Source organism: Leptinotarsa decemlineata, unplaced genomic scaffold (assembly GCF_025532065.1).
Source record: "Leptinotarsa decemlineata unplaced genomic scaffold, Ldec_3_MD MMD2_P_RNA_scaffold_12, whole genome shotgun sequence".
Taxonomy (NCBI): Eukaryota; Metazoa; Arthropoda; class Insecta; order Coleoptera; family Chrysomelidae; genus Leptinotarsa; species Leptinotarsa decemlineata.
Genome location: NW_027412526.1, coordinates 7496710 through 7516279, shown reverse-complemented (window position 1 = coordinate 7516279; position 19570 = coordinate 7496710). Strand labels below are relative to the sequence as shown.

General features: G+C 40.8%; 1 protein-coding gene across 5 annotated transcripts in view; it reads left to right on the top strand.

The window, feature by feature from the left end:
• The window catches only part of CtBP (C-terminal Binding Protein), a 122034-nt gene that overhangs the window by 56142 nt on the left and 46322 nt on the right, over nt 1–19570 (top strand). For all 5 annotated transcript variants that reach the window (XM_023164295.2, XM_023164289.2, XM_023164290.2 and 2 more), the window contains exon 2: nt 18433–19175. In XM_023164295.2, the coding sequence (XP_023020063.1) occupies nt 18693–19175 (483 nt within the window). In that variant the 5' untranslated portion in view covers nt 18433–18692. The remainder of the gene's footprint in view (nt 1–18432; nt 19176–19570) is intronic.

Sequence of the window (19570 nt, the reverse complement as noted above, 5' to 3'; positions counted from 1 at the left end):
AATTTTTCCTGGGCTTCAGCCAACGGAAAAACAGATTTCAAACAGATTTTTTATACAGAACTACTGTAAATATTGCAGTAACCCAACGTTGTTGAAAATTGAGGAATATTGAAATTTTGGAGGATTATGGCCTAGCAAAATACTTCAAACAACGTTTCGTGCACTTTTGATCAATGAGAAATTGGTTCAAATTTTTACATGAAACTTATTTGTTGTTTTGACATTTTTATGATATTTTTACTAAAAAGCTAACAGTATCTTCTGATAGTCAGTAAGTAGCCAGGCGGTTCGACGTGGGTGCTTTGTTCACTCACTCGAATTGACGGCCGTGTTGGTGGGTGGTTCAAGCCCTAGTCTGAAGGATCGATTTTCACTTGGTTTCGTCCAACCCGTGTTAGAAATCACACGTTAAAATATAATACCTCGTTAATCCTTTGCTCGCACAAATTTAGACTTCTGAGGGTTGCCGTTCGTAGGGGAACGGAAAAACAGATTTTTTAGGCAGATATCCGACGCACAGTTATCCGTGAGTGGAATATAATTTCCGACCGTTTACACATTATGGTAAGTCAAGTTTGAGGAATCTTGCATCGAGCCAGTACGGTCCTGGACGTCCCAGAATTGATCCTGCTCGGGCAGTCGGGCGATTCCCTCTTGCTAAACATTCGATGCCGGCTTCCTGGCAATCCGGCATGGTCCTTCGGCGAGGAGGGCGGAGAGGGGTTGCCTAAAGGGTCGATAGGGCAACGTTGAAGACTGGATCCACCGTGAAATGGCGGATCTCCAGGAAATTAGAGGGGGTGTGTTCGGGAACAAATTGAATTACGCCACTACGATTTCGTCAAACTATCTAGTAACTGGTTTTCAAGGGGTTCGATTTGTTTTACTAGGGGGTTGACGCAGTTCATGTTGATGATTGATTTTGTAAGATTCAACCGACTTTTTGATCATTATAGTTTAGTTCCATGAGCAGCGGAGTAATGAAGCATTTTCAGTTGGATACGAATTTTGCTTACATACGAGGGTGGTCTGAAAAGTTTCCGGCGTAACAAAGATACAAGACATTTTTTCAGATTTTTTTATTTTTCAACATAATCTCCTTTCAACTCTACACACTGCCACTTCATTTGACGAAAATTTCTGTCGTCTGAGCGCAATTCTTAGATAAGAGGATAAGAAGTCGCTTGGGGCTAGATCTGGTGGGTAAGGCGGATGGTCAAGCAGTTCAAACCGTAATTCGTGGATTATCGACATGACAACCGCTGAGGTGTGAGAAGGTTCGTTGTGTGGGTGAAACAGGATTTCCTTTTTCTGCAAATATAAAATTTTTTCCGCAAGTTCTGACTTCGGCTTGTCAAATAATAATGCGTAGTATGCTCCTGTTTTTTTTTCTTTTTGAAGATAATCGATTGAAATAATTCAATGACTTTCCCAAAGACTAGTAGCCAGCATTTTCCCAGCCATAAAAACAGTTTTGCTTTTTTTAGAGCCGGCTCCCCCTGTGCAGTCCACTGTTTGGACTGTAGTTTGTTTCGGACGTATACTGGTGTATCCAAGTTTCATCTCCAGTATTTAAACGGCGCCAAAACTCGGATTTATTGCACTAACATTCGAAAACGTTTTTGGTTTAACGTGAGCAAACGCGGCACCCAATGCGCGGACAGCTTTTTTATGCCTAAATGTTGATTTAATATGTGACGAACTCGTTCTTTTGACATGCTGATAACCTGTGAACTTTGTGAACTTTGTCGATGTTTTGGACGTATCGAACGTTGGTTGTCGTCCAAGCTTTTACGGAAACGTTTAAATTCAGCTGCCAAAAATTTCACTGTGGAAAATGATGATGCAGAGTCCCCATACACAGAATCCAACTCATCTTTGATTTGCGTAGACGTATTGCCTTTCAAAAATAAATATTTCATGACAGCTCGATACTCGATTTTGTTCATTTTCATAAAAACATTTACATCAACTCACTGAAACGATCCTTACATAACAACTGCGCATCCAAAATGGGCGAAACTTTGGTGAGTAACTGTCAACAGATGAACAAAGAAATGCACAAGCTTTTATTTACGAGTGCTGTTACCTTCATGTTGAGGTTGGAAACTTTTCATACCACCCTCGTAATTGAGTCGGTTAAAAAGTAAAAATGTAGTTAAATTTTAAACGTTCAATGTTCAATTATGTACGCCTATGGAACAGCCACTTGAAAATGATTTAGATTCTGATCCTTAAGAAAATAGATTATAGATTATTAACGTTCAGGAAAGCTGTCCTTTTCCGTACTCAAAACCAATTAAATTCATTTGTGAAAAACGCCTCAATCAGAAGAAAACAATTCCTCTGACAAGCGTCCAGATGTCAGACTCAAAAAACATATTGCTAAGACGTTTTTGTTTACTATGGTCCAAAACTTTGTTTCACCAAAAAATTTGAAAAATATCCAGAATTTAACACTTTTTGAACGAAAAAGCAAGTCATGGGTTCTCCAAATTCCCACCTCCAAATCCATCGATATGTTGATGTAAAAAATATTTATTACTTTTAAAAATTATCCAGTTCTTTAAAGACGTTTCACTCTACATAAATTTGAATCTGATTCAGAGAAGTAGTATTTCTTTTGTGATTATGTGTTTCTTGTGTATGTACTCAAATATTTGTGTATAGGTCTATAAATGTCTAGCTTGTAAATGAGGATCTCACGCTCAAGGTTTACCTTTTAGTGAGTTAACTTAACATTTTTGTACAACTTTTCCCATTTTTTCGTGAAGTTCTTGGTTACAATTTTTGTTTCACTCATTTTCGATTTTTATTATTATTATTATGTGTTGGCAGTTCTTAAAGTTGTTTTTACTTGATATCTGTAATCGATTTGTCTCGATTTCGCGAACGAACTGGGAACGTAAGATATGACGCTAGTTGTCAGATACGTATGTTGTTGTTGGGTTTGAGATGATTATGATGTAATCTGTATAGGTGAATAACTGTCTTTACGAATTTCATCGAGGCTCTTTCTACAAAGTTTTCTTTAAAACCTTTTCAATAATAGTTACTTCGTCCTTTCGATCACGAACTGAATAACTAACTTTTCTTTGAAGGTGATTGACAATGTTTCATGATGAATTTCATTAGTTCGGACTTCCATTGTCTCATATTATATAAAATGATTTGAAATCCCTGATAGAACTATAAAAGAATAAATTAAAAATTACGTTGGGATACGTTGATGACACCTACATAATATGGAACCATGGAAATACTGAACTGGACGGCTTCCTGAAACACATCAACAGCATAAGACCTTCCATCACTTTCACAATGGAGAAGGAAGCCCACAACGTTTTGGTGAAGAGAACCGACACTAAGTGGCAAACATCTGTATACCAAAAACCCACCATATCAACCACCATGAATCCAACCATCATCAATCAACTAAAAGAGGAATCATCAAAACTCTTTTAGACCGTGCTTTAGGACTTTGTAATACGAAGAAAGGTCTCGAGAAGAAACTAGACATCTCCAAAGCGATGGTGGAACAGACTTTGCCTAAAAGACAGCAGGAGCCCCGAAAGGAAGAGAAGCCGTCACAACCAGTGCTTGCACTTCCCTGCATCAGAGGATTATCGGAAAAGATACGAAGAATTGGATCCAAGTACAACATCAGAACCTGCTTCTGATCCGGAAACACTATCCGTAGCTGCCTCACGAAAACATCCATTATCCCAATGACCAAAATCAACGAATTACAGTTTGAATTGCTACTTCATGCACCTTATTCGCCAGATTTAGCCCCCTCGGATCATTTTCTGTTCCCAAACTTGAAAGAATGGCTCAGTGGTCAAATATTTTTCAACGTTGCAAGCAAGAGAGTTCTTATGATGAAAACGATATCGAACTCATTGAAGGTTGTTGGGAAGAGTTTATTGAGCTGCAACGAGATTATGTTGAAAAATAAATACATTTCTTTCCAAAATTTTTGTGTTTTCTTTGTTGGGCTGGGTACTTCTGGGGCCACTTTCGTAGATATCAATTTGGCGAACTAGGCATCAGTCATTCAGTACTTGACTACTACACAATAATGCACAAATCATGTATTAAAGTTTGAGCCACTGTCAATTAGAGCTAGAGGTCGGAAAATGACAAAAATTATGTTATGGCAGTATGGTATTGTGGCCATGAGCGACGGACATTTAATGAAGTTGATTGAGAGATACTTTTTGGGATGGAGACGGCATTGGACAACATACAAACTTTATTTTCATTGAGTGGGTAGCTGAAGAATATCTGTGCAGTCACAGTAACAACTATCATGGTTTTCGTTTTTTATCTTGTGAAGGTATGCATTGATAAGACAGTGATTACCCCTTGTTCTGTTCAAAGTTGTGATCATTCTCCAAGATGCTTAAAAACTCCCGAAATCTTCAAAAGCAAACTAAACTTCTCTGAAGAGGTGAAATACCTTGGTACTATCCTCGACAGGAAGCTAACATGGAATTCTCACCTACAAAGTAGAGCAAAAAAGCATGTGTGGCTTATGAGCAATGTCGGAGGACAGTGGGACAAGGGGTCTTTCACACCTTGTGGTCACCTGGATCTACACTGCAATAATAAGACCTATGTTAACGTATGGAGCCATTGCATGGGGACCGAAAATTCTACAAGCAACGGCCATACAAAAATTATATCAAATACAGCGATTGGCTTGTTTAAACATCACAGGAGCCATGAGAACAGAGAACAACACCGACCGGGGCAATGGAATTATTTACTGGTCTGGCCCCTCTGGTATGTATGCAATATGCATATATACGGCTCAAAAACCAAAGAACGCTCAGAAGGTGGAGTGTACTCCAGATCACTAAGCCTAAGGATTAAGTGGAAAATGGGGAAAATACCAGCGTGGCCCGAACAAAACTGGCTGGTATCTCAATCGCCACCAAAGAAATGACCAGGAAAGGAATTTCTGGCAAAAACTTGAAACAATCTGCACTGATAGCAGACAAGCTCTATTAGCATTGACCAGACAACGTGTTACCTCAGGGCTAGTACTAGAGTGTCACCAAGATTTAGCCAAAGCCTCAGTAGATGATAATATTATCCTGAGGAGGGGTTAAAGGGCACGACAGCAGTAATGGTAATCGCCCATTCTTCAACCAAGAAAGCGGCTGGAGTAAGAATTTTAGGACCCAGTGGCACCTACGGCGTGATTACTCGGCGAGTCTTGGCCTACACCTGCCGATATAAAGGAGATGTCTCCCAGAGACCTGTCCACCTTCCTGCAAAGGACAGGATGGACGATGACCTAGGAGGACAACTCCTCGGGAGGATGGACAATGAGTCACATGTAGCCTAAGTGCTGTGGGCCTACACTCACCCTCCCTACTCTACAGATACATATTCCCTGAGAAGCATCCCTCGGCTGCGCCTGAACATTAAGAAAAACGTGTTTTTCAAAACGTTCAAGCGCAGCCGAGAAGTATAATAATGAGTCCCTTCGTACTATCCCGTTCTCTTGTACTCGATAGTCTCTATATTCCAGAGCTGCTGTTTGAGATAAGGATAGAATTCACTATGATCCGCTTGAGGTAGATAAGTGAGTCGGGCATTTCTTCCCTGTGCTGCAAGTTCTCATAGACAATACAAGTATCAACTACTCGCGACAACTGACACTAATGACAAATGACATTGTGGCCAACCTAGAAAAAAATCATGTGCCGATATGGTTGTAGTCCGTGATATGCCAGACAAGGAATCTAATGCCGCATGTACGTGAATGGCCACGTTAAACGGCAAGCAGGATGGAATAAGAGTGAATGAGAGCGAGAAACAAAACGAACTGGCAAATTTCATTAATTAAGCTGTATCGGATGGATGATCGAAGTTTGCGAGAAAGTTCCGAGAACGGCACGTCGGTAGCGACCAACTTCTACGAGAGGGGCGCGCAAGACGTCAGAGAACTTTTAACAAGGGCCCCCGTCTTTCCCGTCCGCGACTTTCTCACGAAGAAGTTTGTTCGCGAACTAAAGTTGTTACAAAAGTGTAAGTTTATATACTTTATGGGCGAAGTTGGGTGGCGGTCGAACTTTTGCCGAAAACTTCGTTGGAAATTTGCAGCGAAACGGCCTCGATTCGAACCGAGAGATGCGAGCAGAGCGTGTTACTCGGAATTGTTTTATTTTCTTGGAAACTTGTACGGTTTTTCTTTTGACGGAAAGTTGGAATTGATTGAGCATCGCGATTATGCCTTGATGAGGGTTAGTCACTTGGACGTCTAGCGGCGCTTTGAACTTTTACGTTGGTTTCTGTTTTGTTTATTTGTAGATGGTGATGAATGATGATATTAATAATACATTTCGGATGGATATGAACAAGTAACATAAGAAAATTCCCAATAATAATAATAATAAAAAATTTAATCTTCAGAAACATACAGTTTATAGACACGTCAATACATATGCTTGAAGCAGTTTGAGATACAGTACTATAACTAAGTGAAAACAATAATAATAATAGTAAGTCACTTGACTATGATAATACATAAAGTCATAAAAAACATAAAGTGCAGAAGTTACAAAAAAAAGAAACTAGTTAAAATTAAGTGTTAATATTAAGATTAAACATAGATGCATACATGTGAGACTATTAGTTTAGGTTGGGTTTATGACTACTCAGCGAGTATACGTCATCAAGCCCCCGTTTATCACACAAGTTAAGAAGAGTTTAATAGTGAATTTAAACGTATACACGGTTGCATTTTTTAACTTATCTGGTAGCACATTATATAGTTTGTAGTCGAGTGAGTTTTTGGAAGATTTTGCAAGTCTATATCTGGGTACTCTGATTTTATTGGCCCCACGGGTATTGTGTTCGTGGACAGCGGATTGCAGAGTTAAATTCGGCAGGTTCTTATGTATTTCCAGTAGTGTGCTCAAAATAAAGAGAGATGGAAGGGTCATAATTTTCAGTGCTTTATAAAGTGGTCTGCATGTATCACGATAATTAGCGTTGGAGAGAATTCTTACAGCCTTTTTTTGTATTATGAATATTTTTGGTGCCGCTGTTGAGTTTCCCCAAAGTAGTAAACCGTAATTAAGATGGGTTTGAAAGAGGGAAAAATAGACTGTTCGTAGGGTGTATGAGTTTGTTACGGGCCTCAGTTGGCGGATTATAAAGAGTGAGCTGGACAATTTTAGGCTTAGTTGACTGACATGGTTTGACCAGGTGAGTTTGTCATCCAGGACAAGGCCAAGCAGTCTGACATTTCTGTCTTCCTGCAGAGATGTATTTGTGGTTACTATTAACTGCTGGAATTTGTCGTTGTTTAGTTTGAGTCTATTCGCGAAAAACCAAGACTCGGCTTTCTCTTCCGCTTCCTTAGCCAGTCTGACCAGTGAGTTGTGATTTTTGTGTGAATAAATTAATGTGGTATCGTCTGCGAAAAGAACACTTTCGAGTGGATATAGGAGGGGTCAGATCGTTCATATAGATAATGAACAACAGCGGACCCAATACAGAGCCCTGAGGAACGTCCAGTTTGGGCTTTGTATAGAATATTTCATCTGTGGCCCATTAATCAGGATGAATTTGACCGATGGCATGGGTTATGTTGGCTTTTACGACCGCTGTGGTTTGTAGATTTTTGGCGTACACCTTGAGACTTGAGAAAATTCCACAAGAAAAAGTCTGAGGGAGTCAAATCGTGCAATCTCGGTGGCCAGTTCACATAACCTTCCCGTGAACGTGCCTTCAAGTCTCATGTGGATTGGTATCGTCCCAAATTCGACAATTTTGTTTGTTCACGTACCCATTCATCCAGAAATGGGCTTCATCGATGAAGGTGATTTTTCGACGGAAACTAAGGTCAGTTGCCAACTGCTCTCGACGCAACATTCGCCAAGTTGTGGGTCTGCGAAAGACCCAGTTCTTGTGAGCGACTCGAAATCGACTCCCTCGATTTCGGTAGCTTTTCGTCGACGTTTACTAAAGCAGTGGACTCAAATTTATCCATCACATTACGAATAGTCCTCTCAGTAGGTCGATTATGACGACCGTAAAATGGGCGAAGCGAGCAGTACGTTGCTTGAACAGGAACACCCATTTTGATAAAACAATTTTTTTATTTGCATGTGTTGTTGAATGTTATATCTGTCCGTGGTGATTTGCCAAAACAGACTGTAGGTTAGGTTAGTTTAGGTCCAAAGTGAGTGGATCTATTCGAACCTCCGCCGCAACCCGCAAGGGTTTATTGTAGCTCACACCCATTCACACTTGACTAAATAAACCCAGCTTCTTAACGAAGCCGATTAGTTTGTATGATGAGTGGTCTTTTAGGTCGGATGGTAAGAGTACGGCTCTGCCGAACTCTAAAAACCTTATTCGGTCCCCAGCGGGGCAGACACAAAGTATATGCCCTACTGTTTCATCGTTAATGAGGTCGTCGGATAGTCAAGGTGTAAGATTTCCACCTTGATACCCGCGACAACCTTCCCATATGAGGGTTTTTGCACGTCAGCTACACCTGATTTGATTCAACCGTGCAGGGCTTTATCGCATCTGATTTTGGCGAATCATCACTTGAGCGCCAACGTTTGCTAACCTGCTAATGGGAGGAGGGAGGGTTATTCCTCCACCCGAGACAGATTCTGCGTACGCCGCTCAAGAATTTGGTGCAAGGCGGTTTCATAAGGTACCCCGCTTTTGAGGAGGCGACTCAGTCGTTTCCTGGCTGTACCACCAAACCTTTTTGGAGGTTCAATCATTGGATAAGGAGTTGGAAAGTTGAGAAGCTCTCGCTCCTGATCTAAATTTATAGGGAGGTCAGTTGGAGTCGTAAGCTCGACATCCATCTCCTCTAGACTCAGCGTCTGAAAGAATTTTTAGGTTTACTCTGTCTATGAAAGTCCCACGAGTAGCTAGGGAAAGGTGGTCAATCACGGCAGAGTCCCGCATTACCGTGACTAGGAGATGCTGCAACGAGATGGCGACCGGTATCTCTAAGGTTCCGTAAATACAGCTGATAGGGTCAGTGTCACACCTTAGAATTAAGCCATCGTTGGGATGCCATTCAGTTAGGGAATAAGTTTGCTCAACCTTCACATCCCAAGCTAATGCACTAGCCAAAAATAAAACATGCACAGTGGTTCAGGCAGTGAAAGATGAACAAGGACAAAGAATAAATGACAACTAATTTGTTAGATGTAGCTTTAACAAGATGGTATTTATCAATTGTTCAATGTCCCTGTTTGAAGACCCTGTATATGAAGGATGTTTCAATATGTGAAGTTGCTGAGGTGCCGGAAACTCCTAGACAACAGTTTGCCGGTTGACAGTTCAGGGTTTGTAAAAATGAAGCGTTGATGAACGTCTGTAAAATAATGAAAGTTTGGTAGCCTCAGTTTAAAAGTATCGAACAAAATGATATTGTAACAAATCTGAAGCCGCCCCTGACCGATATGTCGGCCAGCGAGCAAATACGTGACATCACCGCAAAATGAATGTAGTCGGCAACCGCCGGTCAAACTCTAATTGAGTATCGAAACTACTATAGAATTCTAGAACGATCGTTACCGATATATAAGTCCGGCTTCTCGTCCAGAGAGGGCAGTGAAGTTCAGAAAGTGAATCGAGCGGTTAAACAAGTAATTCAAATAGTGGAAATAAATTAAGCGTTAGTTGCTAAGTGTTGTGAATAAATTGGTTTGTGATATTGAAATATTGTTGGATATTTGTTTAAGGCAGTAAATTCTTTGTCACAATATGATCGAAATAGTATTTTTTCATCATCAACTGTGAAGAGATTAATTGAAAAATTCTATTCAGGCTGAGTGAATCAGTTGGAAACACTGATGACACTGGTAATCCAAAAACAAGCCGTTTCAAGATCAATATCGACAGTGTTGCTGAAAATCGAGGAACATCAAATTCGATGTCGTGGACAGACAAGAATTGCAAAATTCAAGAAGCTCTTTACAGCGTATACTCATAAAGATCTGGGTCTTCATGCTTATAAAATACAATAATTGAAGCCTAATGTTTATACACAGCGAAGAGAGTTTGTTTAATGGATTATTGAACATCAACAAGTAGATGCTGCTTTTTAGAGCAAAATTATCCCAAACGATTAGGCTGATTTTCATCTCGATGCCTTTGTTAATCGAGAAAATTGTCGCATTTGGGATTCGAAGAAGTCATAAATGCATCCACAACGTGTTATTTTACGAAAATCTTTGCCTTGCGAGCGCAACTTTTAGGTGTGGAACAAAAAAGTCGCTTGGGGCTAGATTTGGCGAGTAAGGCGGATGGTCAAGCAGTTCAAACCGTAATTCGTAGATTTTCGGCATGGCGACCGTTAAGGTGAGAGACGGTGTGTTGTCTTGGTGAAACAGGATTTTTTTCTGCAAATGTGGCCGTTTTTCAGCCATCACTTCCCAGCCGAAAACCAGTTTTTGCTTTTTTTTTGGAACCGGGTTTCTTTGAAGTCCACTGATAGCATATTGCTTCGATAGCATAATGACGTATTCAAGTTTCAGCTATAGTAATTAATCGGCGCCAAAACTCGCCTATATTGCTCTTGAACTGCGCCAACAGAGCGTGGGAAATGTTCATTCGAACAACGTGAGCAAACGTGGCGTCCAACTTGCGATTAGCTTTCTCATGTCTGAATGTTGATTTAATGTGACAAACACGTTCTTTTGACATGTTCAACCTCTGTTATCTTTCTCACTTTAATTCGTTGGGTGTCCAGCACCATTTGGTGAACTTTGGCGATGTTTTCGTCGGTAGTTGCAGTTTTTAGACGTCCCGAACGTTTTTCATCTTCCAAGCTCCCACGACTACGTTTAAACTCAGCTGGCCATAATTTCACTGTGATAAATGATAGTGCAGAGTCCTCATACACAGAATCCAACAAATATTTTTTGATTTGCGTAGGATAAATTTCTAATGACAGCACGATACTCGATTTTGTCCATTTTCATATAAACAGTCACATCAACACACTCAAACGACTATTACATAACAACTGCGCTTCCCAAATGGGTGAAACTATGGTCAACTGATGAACAACGAAATTCGCTGGCTTTTATTTACGAGTGCTGCTATCTTAATGTTGAGGTCGGGAACTTGTCAGACCACCCTTGTAGTTCACATATTTGATTAAACTCTGAGCGCCATTGTTCAATATTCGTTTTCGTCGTCACTTCACTACATAGAACATGAATCTTGCCTAGAGGCATCTCGAGTAAAATGGCACTTTGCGATATGGCACGTGAAATGCGGAAGTTATCTTTTCTGGCGTTTCATGTTCACCTGCTTAGGTGGTCTTTTGATGGATTGTCTAGATCGATTTTTGTTGTTTAGAGATGTGCCCTCCGGAGGGTATTAAAGGTCGTATGTTAGATAATCTTCTATTTTGATGCGGATAATGTTTTATATGTTTATATAGTGTGATTCAGAATGTATCATATTATATTATATTCGAGGCGCTATAGAATTCCAAATAGAAGTTTTTGTTCCTTTTTTATGTGAATACGTATTCAATTCAATCCAAGTAAGCACCATTTGAATCAGTGACACAAGGCGGAGAACTTATCGAAGTGTTTGCCTACAAAATAAGGATGATATAATTGAAAAAGTACAAAAAAAACGAGGAATTGTGGATTTATTTTTATTAATTCAACATGAAGTAAAAGCAAAAAAACAATGCTACACAACTATACTGAGCATAATAGTGATACACAAGTGTTTGCAAAGTGATTATAAGTCTTTGTAAAAACGTTTTCTTTTTCCGTCAAAGCTTCTTTTGGTACTTTTTCTGTTGTGTTCTTGTGAATTTTCCTTTTTTAACATCCAACAGTTAACGTTCATCATCATGTTAACATTCCACCGACCTTGGTATCTGCGTTCCAATTTCTTTTATGTCTTGATGGAACCGTTCTCCTTGTTCCTCACGTACAGCCCCTAGATTTTCTGGAAAGTAGTCCAGATGTGAGTGAAGGAATTGGACTTTGACACTCATGTTGCAGCCCAACATTTTGTAGTTGTATCAATTCAGCAACCAAAGTTTTGTAGTTTGGGTTTTTTTTGTTTCCAAGAAAGCCTGTTATAACAGGTTTAAATGAATTCCAGTCCTTTTTTCTTTACTTCCATTTTAGTGACAAAGCTTTTATCTTTTAAAAGTTTTCTCATATCAGGCCCAACGAAGACTCCTTCTTTTAGTTCAGGTTCGTATAGACCAGGAAAATTTTCAGAAAGATACTTGAAACAATCCCAATTTCACAAACAGTTTCATTAGCCCCAATTTGATATGGAGTAGTTGAAGTAAGATGTTTTAGGATCCACTAAATTTTGTTTTCAACATTTTCAACTCCAGGAATAAGACACTTTCTTATTGGCTACACGTGCTTGACATAGTGTTGTTTCCTGTCACGGCTATCCCATTCACATAGGAAACATGGAAACTTAGTGTAACCACTTTGTTGACCTAGTAACATTGAAATAACTTTCAAGTCTCCACAAATGGTCCACTTATGATTAGAGTAGCTGAGCTTATTAAGAACAAATTCAAGATTTTCGTTGCATTCTTTCAAATGGACTGAGTGTCCAACAGGCACAGAAGCATATTGGTTCCCATTGTGAAGAAGTACAGCTTTTAAACTTCTTTTTGATGAATCGATGAAAAGTCTCCATTTCTCTGGTTCATACGTTATGTTGAACATTTCCATGACGCCGGGTACATTGTTGCAGAAAACTAGGTCACCCACTTGTATAAAAAAAGTAATAAATTCCCTTTCTCTAAATCGGTACCATGAAAATGAAATACCGGAGGCTAACATATGTCTTTCTTTAAGTATAGACCCTAAAACTTCTGCTGAGTCCTTTGGGAGGACCAGATCTCGTACTAAATCGTTCAAGTCTGATTGAGAGAAAAGTTCAGGGTCATTGGTACCTGGATCGTAGTTGGCATCACTGTCGCTACTGCTACTATGTGTTTTTGCGTCTAAATCGTCTAAAATGTTGTCCAAGGTATCCGGAGCTGAGCCCAATTTTTCTGCCGAGACTTATAAAGCTTGGCTTTGCATGATATACGCCATAAGCCACACCACAGCCATAAGACTAGTTTTCGATTTGCTATTCCGATATGGCTTGGTACAGACAGAAGTATAAAGTATATACTCCTCATAGTTAAACATCAAGTCATAAATAATATTCCGGTTAAGAGTCCTTATCCTCGCTCTCCTCTTCGTAACGACTATGCAGTTAAATTAATTCAAATACACAACGACGAGTCAAACATCCAAAGTTGGCAACTATTATTGCACAAAGTTGCTGAATGTGTTCGGGAATGCGGCTTGCCTAGCCGCAGCGGAGCTGTGTATACCTCCGAACATTCGAAACATCATTCATAACTGTTTGTTATTCAGTCGGATTATTCTTACTTCCTTTGCTTTGCGACTTGGAGAAATTGTTTATAGTCCGGGAACGTTGGAAAGAGAAACGAAGGCGCTTCTTAATGCACTGCTGTTCATAGTTTACATAAGATGAAATGGGAATCATGGCGTTTTACCTGAAAATTATTATTATTTGTCATTAATAAATCCTTTTGATAATACATAAACCTTTGAGAAATGTATTGATTTCTGTAGTATCGCAAGAATGCATAACTGGCTGGATTCCCCACAATGTTAAAACCCTGGTTCTTCTTCTTAATAAAATAGTATATAAGGTCACGTTGAGTTAGCTTTGTTCCAGAAACCTGTATGTTCTTGTGATATGGTGATATGGTGTGATATAGTTCGATCTTTTAGTTCGTTAGTTCACTACTTCAAGTCGCGTTCACTACTTATTCGCTTGCGTTGATCAACAATGTATTTTGGTAAAAATAAACGACAATACCTGTTTGTAAATAATCAACTTTTAATCTTGGGAATTAGTACCTATCTAGTACATATTAATTTGTATTTATCTATCTACTAATGATGACACAGAAAAGAATTAAGAAACATTAAATAAAAAAAAATAAAACATGCCTCAGTGCCGTCGAACTAACGAACTAAGGAGTGACGGGTCTGCGAAATAGTTCGTATAGTTCGTTCATAAGATCGCTCTTCCGACCTAGTTATTTTACGAACTACACAAAACTAGCTGCCGGACTGAGTCATGGCCGGCGAGAAGCCCCTCCCTCAAGATGTGCAGTAGATGTGTAGAAATCTGTTATCAGTCTGTTAGATTATTCTGTTTAAAATCTGTTTTTCCGTTAACTAGCTGTCGCATGCCTACGAACGAAAACCCTCAGAAGTCGAAACTTGTGCGAGCTAGGGATTAACGAGGTCTTACCTTTTAACGTGTGATTCCTAACACGGGTTGGACGATAGCAAGTGAAGATCGATCGTTCAGACTAGGACTTGAACCACCGACCAACACGGCAGTCAATTCGAGTGAGTGAACAAAGCATCCACGCCGAACCGCTTGGCTACCGACCTACCAAGTAAACATCCAAATTCAGGACAAAAGTTTCTATTCCTTTTTTTTTCATACACCGAAACGCAGATACGATTCTTTCCACCTGCCAAGACTCAGTCCGGTAGCTGTACTTATACAGTGCATTTATTTAATACCCCCCCCTTTTATTTTTTGAATGGGTCAACTCAAAAACTTGAAATTTGGGATAATGAAATTTATGCATAAATACTTTATTTTGAAGTGAAATTGGCAGATGAAACTTTCAAGATGGCGACTGGGCGCCATCTGGGAAAAAAATTAAATTTCTCTGCCGTACATCCAATATTGAAGCAGGTTCAGTTTTGTTCACCTTTTGCTTCATATAGCCCCATAAAAAAATCCAAAGGTGTCAAATCTGGCGAGCGGGTTGGCCATTCTGTAGGACCTCGACGGCCAATCCAACGACCGGGACAAGTAGTATCCAAATAGTTTCTTACTTGGAGTAATGTGGTGGTGCTCCATCTTGTTGGAATACACTATCCATATCGAATTCATTAGGAGCTTCTACGATTCCAGTGATGAGAGGGTCAACAGCATATTCAAATACAGTTTCCCTGTTGAATTTTGATCAATAAATAGTGGTCCTACAATATGGTTTCCTAATATTCCTGCCCAATTGTTAATTTTTTCTGGGTTTTGGGTATGTGTTTCCCGGAAAATGTTAGGATGGGTGTCACTCCAATAACGGCAATTTTGTCTGTGAACATTGCCGAAAAAAAGGTGCATTCGTCACTAAAACAAATATTCTGGAGATAGGTAGGATGCCTTGCAATGGTTTCCGTCATGATTTCGCAGAATTTTGTTCTTCGATCAGGGTCATCTTCAGTTAATTGGTGTACCATATTAATTTTGTATGGATGATACCTATTCCTCTTCAAAAGTCTCCGCACAGTAGAAGGAGACACCTCACAAATATTCGCGACGGAATAAGTAGACTGTTAAGGATTTACTACCATTTCACCAATTATTTGCACTTGCTGTTCTTCAGAAATGGACGGATGACCTGGGGGCTTTTTGATATGTACACTACCGGTAGTTCGGTCTCGTGAAAGTTACGCGTCGCACCGTAAATAAAAATCGTTTCAGATATTGTTGACGTGGTACCTTTCTACAAGTATAGCCGAAAACTAAATGAGAATATTCTAACTGAACAATGATGTTCATTGTCGTACTGACGGAATCCCTTCGTTGAGCCGCTCCGCGGTCGAGTAGCCACCGCCTCATTGCCGGCAAGTCTCCGCTCCTCTGCCAAACTTTGTAGCCGTTTAACGCGAGTTTGCTCCCGATAGTCATCTTCGTTTTGTTGTTGGCGCAACGTCGAGCCGGTTTCGGAGTTTGGAGAGTTTGTGTACGCCGACCGCTGATGATAACAAACTTTCTCATAATGACGCGTTATCTCGAAATTGCTACTTCAGATTCGCTTTCGGCTTTCCGTAATTCCCGTTGGCCTTTCGAAATTCCCGACTTGCCCGATTTCGTTGTCGAAGTCCAGATAATCGCCGAACAAATAGTATTGTTGCGAGTGTGGAATTTGCGAGTACTTTCGAGAAACTTGCGGAGTTATTAGAAATTATAGAATAGGATTTGATGTTACTGTTAACCTCGAAATGGTCGGTGGGTCTCCTGCACACTCTCACAGACAGCGGCGATGTTTTTCGACAGCCCTTGCTTTTTATCAACGTACGAGTGTTGGTCGATCGTTTATCGAATCAGTAAAATCCGAATAATCATCTCGGTAGGACGATTATGGCGATCGTAAATTTGGCAAAAGCGCGCGGTACGTTGCCCGAACAGAATATCCATTTTGATTGAACAATTTTATTATTTGCACGTGTTGAATGCATATATCTATCTATCCATGGTGATTTGGCGAAACAGAATATAAATGACAACTAATTTGACAGATGTAGCTTCAGCAAGATGGCCGTTATCGATTGTCAAAGTTCAGGAGTCTCTGTTGGAAGAACCTATATAATCCATGCCACAAATAACATTTTTGTGAAGATAATTAGTTTTCTGACTGGTGGTCTGTCTCGTTGAGGGATACGCCTGATCCTGGTTGTCCGTCTGCTTGAATTATTTATGTCTAAAGAAAATTCAAATCTCCCGCCACGATGTTCTGAAATGCAGAAGCGTGCGATCTGATTGGTTAGCCGATTTTGATACCGCTGGTTTGGAGTGTCTGTGATAGTCTTTGCAACTTCTCCGTAGATTCAAAATTTATCCTTTCAATTTGAAAGAAATTTGAAATAAAAATTTCAAAAACTAAAACAAATCTCGAAGATGTTTCAAAACCAGCATAATTCAATGTTGAGGTTCCCTCCAAATATATTTATAGCAGATCAACGTAATAGGTAGAATTTTGGAACCTTTGGCGTGAAATGAATCTATTGAATACACTTTTCCCTTACCAGATCAACTGCTTACATCTTCTGATGATGCTAACTTGGTTAGCGAAACATGCACTTTTGATTTGATACATCCCCAAAGGAAAAATCGAGAAAAATCCTGACAATCCTCGTTCGGGCATGTTTAATCCAACCGAATCCCTTACAGGCCTGAAAAAATGTGAGGGCGCGCGTACTTGTTGAAAAACAACAGGATCTGTATCTGTAGAGTAGGGAGGGTTAGTGTAGACCCACAACACTTGAGCCAAATGTGACCCATTGTACATCCTCCCGAAGATTTGTTCTCCTTGGTCATCGTCCATCCTGTCCTTTCCAGGAAGGTGGACAGGTCACTAGGGGACATCTTTATATTGGCAGGTGTAGGCCAAAACTCGCCGAACACACACTCTCTTTTTGGCAACCTTGAGGTGTCCCACGGTAGCCTCCGCGAAGGTTTTGGAAGGTGCAGCGACATTACTGTCGTTGCGTGGATTCTTCAGCCTTCTTGGGGTTCCCTCCGTGGAGGTGCACAAGTTAGAGAGCTTTCCTGTAGGGACAGCCGGTTCCTTGCCTTTATTCAAGGCGGAGCTCTTAGCGCCCGCCGCAGGAAGTGCCCTTCCTCTTGGAGGTGGAGTTGCTGCCACTCCTGCCGCTTTCGATCTCTTTCTTCTTTTGGCCTCGGCGCCGCAAATGCGCTTACGCCTTAGCCTTTGTATTACATCACATGGTGATCTGCTATGTCCAGCCTTATTTCAAGCGGTAGATTGGGGGTGGACATTTCTGTTCATCTCCAGCCACCGCCATAGATTGAGATGAGCACTTCTGTCCAGCCTCGGGATTGGTTTTTGTTTTTGTCGTTTCTGTTTTTGTGTTTTTCATACATATGTGTTCCCACGAGTAGCAAGGAAAGAGTTGGTCTCTTCTGGCAAAGCCCCGCATTACCAGAGGTAGGCTGATTACAATGAGGTTTCGTCCAGTTCCCCAAGGGGATCGTTCGTAACCACATATCACCCTGCGGCCATTCAGTTGTTGGCACGATTCCTTACACCTTAGCTTGGGTAGGCTAGTCCACGGTGGCATGTTTTGCAAAGACTTTTGAGGAGTTTTAGTTCCTCTCGCCCTACTCATTTCTGCCACTGATCAGGAGTCCGGCGACCCCGTCCGTAAGGCCATATTGGCTTGCCGGACGGGGCCTCCAGTCCCCTGGCCGTTCCCCTATCCGCCACCTGGAGACGCGCCCGATAGGTAGCCCAACCCACGGGAAAACAACTGGATTTTCGCATTCATCTTGATTGCTGGCCACAATTTCTTGAATCCGTGGGTGAATGATGTTTCGAAGATTTTTCTATAGATATATGAGATCAACAATATGATTTTTAATATTCCTGTACAGACATTTGTTTTATCGGGAGTTTGAGTGTAATTTCCGCAAAAAATATATGTGTATAGATTTATAATCAATTATTTACATGTAAATTATTCGAATTGAATCTTCCTTAACGAATATTGGATGGACTTTAACGTATTTGTTTTTCTATTTCAGGTCGTCTTCATGTCTAACGATGGACCACGTTTTGAATCGCCAAAGGTAACCTAAGGGCCGAGTCAGGCAGCCAGATTTATCGAAACACCGGCGGCACCGATCCCAGGCAGTAGTAGGTACTTCTCGGGGGCGGCGACTAAATCGTGCAAAGTGCGCAGCAGTGCGGAGTGGTGTGGTGGTGCGCGCGGTGTGCTGATGTGCTTGTGACGGTGTGACGACGAGAGTGCGTTATCCAGTGTCCGACGCCAGGTGGTCTATCAATGGACAAGAGGAAAATGATGCCAAAAAGGCCTAGGTTTGAAACGCGCGGTCCCATCTCCAACGGGCCAATGCAGACGCGGCCGCTGGTCGCGCTGCTCGACGGTCGCGATTGCTCCATCGAGATGCCGATCCTTAAAGACGTCGCGACGGTCGCGTTCTGCGACGCGCAGAGCACCAGCGAGATCCACGAGAAGGTGCTCAACGAGGCGGTCGGTGCGCTCATGTGGCACACCATCATCCTCACCAAGGAGGATCTCGAGAAGTTCAAGACTCTGCGCATCATCGTGCGCATCGGCAGCGGCGTGGACAATATCGATGTAAAGGCGGCGGGCGAATTGGGCATCGCGGTGTGCAACGTGCCCGGGTATGGCGTCGAGGAGGTTGCAGATACGACGCTGTGTCTCATACTCAATCTGTACAGGCGGACCTTTTGGCTCGCTAATATGGTGAGGGAAGGCAAGAAATTCACGGGACCTGAACAGGTATGCTACAGTATAGTTTATAGTTTTTGGTGACTTGTGTAAAATTACATACATAATCTTTGCCGGCGTAGAGTGAGTAGGACTAAAACTGTTACATATTATGTATTTGTTTATTTGTAATAAAATATTCTACAGGACATAGCGGGAATGTTCCTCAATTTGGGTTATTTCAGCAAATGCAAGTTTGAACAAAATAAAGTTGAGTTCAATTCATAAGTTTTTCAAATTCACTTCGAAAAGTATTCAAATTGATGTTTCAAATGTTGGGTTTTAATTTTTAAAGGGATTTGTTTCTAATTCACATATTGGCAACAGCGTATATCAAGTTGAAATAATGTATACGTACCTAGATATTCTACTTTAAAAAAGGAAAATTGTCTTTATGAATCAATAAT